Source organism: Aulostomus chinensis, chromosome 9 (genome assembly GCF_037954235.1).
Source record: "Aulostomus chinensis isolate RoL2024-O1b breed Wild chromosome 9, RoL_Achi_v1.0, whole genome shotgun sequence".
Classification (NCBI taxonomy): Eukaryota; Metazoa; Chordata; class Actinopteri; order Syngnathiformes; family Aulostomidae; genus Aulostomus; species Aulostomus chinensis.
Genome location: NC_141328.1, coordinates 577,501 through 582,370, shown reverse-complemented (window position 1 = coordinate 582,370; position 4,870 = coordinate 577,501). Strand labels below are relative to the sequence as shown.

At 47.6% G+C, this 4,870-nt stretch overlaps 1 protein-coding gene across 1 annotated transcript in view; it reads right to left on the bottom strand.

Annotated features, from left to right (window-relative positions):
- Positions 1-854: 854 nt before the first annotated feature.
- LOC147255284 (uncharacterized) overlaps positions 855-4,870 on the bottom strand; it is a 21,063-nt gene continuing 17,047 nt past the window's right edge. The window contains exons 5-6 of the mRNA XM_086212891.1: positions 4,229-4,320; positions 855-3,850 (exon numbers count right to left, since the gene is read on the bottom strand). Coding sequence (XP_086069017.1) covers positions 3,231-3,850; positions 4,229-4,320 — 712 coding nt within the window. The 3' untranslated portion in view covers positions 855-3,230. The remainder of the gene's footprint in view (positions 3,851-4,228; positions 4,321-4,870) is intronic.

Below are 4,870 nucleotides of genomic sequence, written 5' to 3'. Positions count from 1 at the left end.
CACACACACACACACACAAACACACACACACACACACAAGCCACACTTGGTGTGTTTTTCTGAGTGTAGCACCAGAATTAGCCTGAGAGCAGCTAAGCATGGATAGTTTGACTTTTGTCTCTCCTTAAATCTCTGCGTGGTTTTCCTCCAACTGTTTTCCCCTCATGAAGCTGTCAGTCTCCTGCAGCCTGACAGGTCATCCTCCTTCTCTTCTTCCCTCCATTTCCATCACTCAGTAAAATGGATTTTGAGTTCAGTGAAGGCAGTCGTTGGTAGTTGAGATGTGTTTGTCCAATGGTCTCCTTAATCCAGATGGATTATCAGGGATCCACTAACACTTGGACTGGAAACCAGAACTAACTAGAACCCTGGAGGATCTAGCATGACCAGATGATTTAAAGGTGGTGACCGGACGTTCTTGGCCAGTTTAGCTGCTGTTAGCATCAGTCTCTGTTAGCTTCTAGTTAAATAAATGTGGCTGGTTCTTCCTGCATTCTGGAGTCACTAAGAAGTGATGGAGGAGAAGAAACACCTTCGTGAGCTGAGTCCTCCTGGTAGTGAGGACTGGAGAGGTGAGGTACACTTATCCAAGTGTGTAACACCTCAAGCCAACCAATACATCTACTGGCCAATCACAAGTGTTTTTTCTTTTTCTACATCTGTTTCCATCCAGTCACTGAACATCTGGGAGTGCGATCTCGGGGCCAGTAACTGCTGGTAGGAACCAAACCACTATCATTTGTGGAAGTTCACAGGAAAATCTGTGTTTTTGCACTGTGCAACTGCAGTAATTCAAAGAATAAATCAACACACCTTGGTGTAAAAACGTTACATGTAGTGTCAAAAAGGGTAAACCAGATTTCCTTTTAATTAATCTTATATACATACATTTACATCAAAAGTTAATGAAGATATGGTAGCTTTTGGTTTCTACAATGATGTAACAGAGACATGTAATCCCCCTCCAGCTCCTGTTCCAGATTATATGCTGTACAGTGGATATAAGTTTCTGACAAAGATCAAAGAAGCAGGGTCGTCATTTTCACACACAAAAAGACAGTTAACAATAAAGACGTATCCTCTGTTGCTTTTACTGGATCTAGGGTGGTTTTCAAGATAATAAGATGATACTGTCTATAGATGACGCCAGCTCCGCCCCCCACATTCAGCTGTCAGACGTGATGATCAATCGGTGAGGGCCTGTTGTTCCTTTCGACGGTTCCCAAATCCCTTTTGGTTTCTCGAATAAATGAAGCTCTGGTTTATGTCTCTGGTATCACACTGCCCTCGCATGGCTGTGATTTAACATATTTGTGTCTTATTTCATATTTCTTACTTTGTGAAGCATTCTGAGAAACAGCATCACTGCCCTGTAAGTCCACACATGAAGTCCAGCCTGGTACCAACGTGTAAAACACCAACGTCACCAAACGTGAACCATTAGTGAGCTTTATTGCTGCTGGTGGGTGAATCCTTTAAAGGAACACAGCATCTTTCAGTGAAAGTCTCTTGTTGTCCATCATCCTCAGAGATAGACAGGAAGACAGAGCTGAGACCCAGGCTAGTTAGCTTAGCTCAATGAATGGTAGTGGGTGGGAAGTGTTAGCATAGGTCCATCTCTCAGACCCAGGCTAATTAGCTTAGCACAATGACTGGTAGTGGGTGGGAAGTGTTAGCATAGCTCCATCTCTCAGACCCAGGCTACTTAGCTTAGCACAATGACTGGTAGTGGGTGGGAAGTGTTAGCGTAGCTCCGTCTCTGCCTGCATTAATATCAGGAGGGTTGTGTGTAACCTTGGTGATGAATACCAGTTTAACATGAGGAGACGTTGGAGTGGTAGAATCAGACACGTAGCCGGAACTACTTTCCTGACTGGGAGCAGTGATTTGATGCAGCACCTCCAAAGCTCCATTGGAACTTGGGTCAACAGATCCAAAGGTTTGTTGAGGACTAGAAGAGCGACTGCTGCTACTGATGATGAGGAGGAGGAGGGTTCCTGCTGGACACACCAGCATCCTGGACCTGAGCTAGCTGATGCTAACACTTCCACCCACTACCAGCCATTGGGCTAAGCTAACGAGCCTGGACCTGAGCTAGCTGATGCTAACACTTCCACCCACTACCAGCCATTGGGCTAAGCTAACGAGCCTGGACCTGAGCTAGCTGATGCTAACACTTCCACCCACTACCAGCCATTGGGCTAAGCTAACGAGCCTGGACCTGAGCTGGCTGATGCTAACACTTCCACCCACTACCAGCCATTGTGCTAAGCTAACTAGCCTGGACCTGAGCTAGCTGATGCTAACACTTCCACCCACTACCAGCCATTGTGCTAAGCTAACTAGCCTAGACCTGAGCTAGCTGATGCTAACACTTCCACCCACTACCAGCCATTGGGCTAAGCTAACGAGCCTGGACCTGAGCTAGCTGATGCTAACACTTCCACCCACTACCAGCCATTGGGCTAAGCTAACGAGCCTGGACCTGAGCTAGCTGATGCTAACACTTCCACCCACTACCAGCCATTGGGCTAAGCTAACGAGCCTGGACCTGAGCTAGCTGATGCTAACACTTCCACCCACTACCAGCCATTGTGCTAAGCTAACTAGCCTAGACCTGAGCTAGCTGATGCTAACAATTCCACCCACTACCAGCCATTGGGCTAAGCTCCCTGTACTAGGCTAAATTGTATGGGTCTCATCTTCCCAGAGAAGGGTCTCTATCTTCTTGTCTGTCTCTGGGAACCATGGACAGTAATGATGGAATTTTCCTTTATATTTGGACAAAGCTAGGCTAGCTGTTTCCCTCTACTTCCATTTTTGATTCTGTGCTATGCAAGGCTAAGCATCTCCTGGCACGAGTAAGTTCCATTAATATTAAGACCTCCATTTTCAATTGATGGAAAAAGTCCAGTTTGCCCTCTTAAACATGATGAGTCTTTTATTTTTTTGGTTTGTTTTCAGTAAGAATTAACAACTACTATTAATTAGCCTCATCAACATAGTCGCCAGTATCTCATGGGCACTAATTAATGTCGTTTTTTTCCAGGCTGGATGAAGCAGGTTTAGCACACATTATTTGACTCGGACTTCAGAGGTTGTGTGAACAGTGTGAATTTTGACTAGGTGGCGTTATGGGAGGGTGTGTTACCACAGTGCGGATTAACACGGTAATGAGCAGTCAAGGCAGGAGTGGCGAGGCGTCTCTTCATCATTGCTCCTCATGCTCCTCACAGCCTGAGAGTCACAAGCCCAGTCAGACAGGCTAGAAACAGCCGAGGTACCGACACAGAACCAGCACTCGCCACAACTTTGATGTTCCTATTTGTGTTTCTTACTACATCTTTGGTAGTTGCTTTTCCCTTGTTCCCCTCCTCTTCCTTCTTCTTCACCTCCACCTTCCCCTCCTCCTCCTTCCCCCTCTCCTCTTCCTCCTTCCTCTCCCCATCATCTCTAGTTTCTCCCGCCCTCCCCTCCTCTGTTCCCTCCTCTTCCCCCCCCTGTGTTGGGTAGGGGACCGTAGGAGGGTAAGTGCCTGGGGACGGTGTGAAGGAAGAAGGGCGGGCCTCATTGTCCTGGAGGGATGAGGCGGTGGTGACCAGCTGAAGGAAGGGAACTGTTGGAGAGGGGGGGGCTAGATTCCTCTCCTCTTCCTCTTCCTCCTCCTCTTCCTCTCCCTCTTCTTCAACCCCCTTCTCCTCCTCCTCTACCTCATCCTGCTCCTCTACCACCACCTCCTCCTCTTCTTGCTGAATGGAGGGATCAGATGTTACAAGAGGAGGAGCCATTGTCTCCTCTTCATCCTCCTCCTGCTCCTCCTCTCCTTCCTCCTCCTCCACTGTGTCAGGAACTACAGGAAAGACAGGACGAATTCAGGTTTATTGTCATGGCTGATTTTAAAGACAGCTGTTGATCCTTCAATCCTCAACTGTCCCATCCCCCCGGTGTCCCCCAGGTGTCCCCCCGGTGTCTCCCAGGCTTCCATTTCCACCATATCAACCCTCACCAAACCAACATTCTCACACGAAGCTGAAAAATCACCACCATCATCCACAAATACTCTCTCAGCATCAATGCCTACCCCCCCCCGACTCACCTCCCCTCTCATCTGAAACCATGGTGACCTGGACACGCCCCCCCTCCCTTTAACTGTGGAGGCCACCACAGTTGCCCCTCATACTGAGAGCCTGAAGCACACAGGAGGAGGAGCCAAGCAAGCGGGACGTACCACAGAGATTGTTTTCACATTTCTGGAGGTTCTCAGGACATCTGGAGCACCAGTCCCCCTCGACGTAAGGCCTCTCCCCCTCATAGTTCCCTCTGGAGGTATACACACACACACACACACACACACACACACACACACACACACACACACACAGGTTTGTGTAGCTATCTTATTAGGACATTCCATTGACTTCCATTCATGTGAATATCCCAACCCAAACCCTAATCTTAATCCTAACCCTAACCAGTTGATGCCTAACCTCAACCTCAAGATAACTGCAGGTAACACCTTCACTCTAACTTTGACCAGGTGTTCATGAATGAAGTTCTGCTGCATCAGGACCAGGTCTTTGGTCCCCATGAGGACTCGGGGTCCTGATAAGGTTGGTGTTTATAAAAGAAAAGGTCTCCAAAAGATAACAAAAACCAAGTAAACACACACACACGGTCATTATGTTGACACATTACCAAATAGTCTTCATTGTCCACCAGGGGGCATGCTTCTTCCATCAGTAGTCGAACAACTCGAGGAGTGACAGGACTGTTCTCCATCATGGAACATGTAAATACTCAAATACATGTTTCTCCATGTAGGCTTCGTACCCACTGAAGTAGAAACCGTCCAATGTACTTAGAGTTTTAC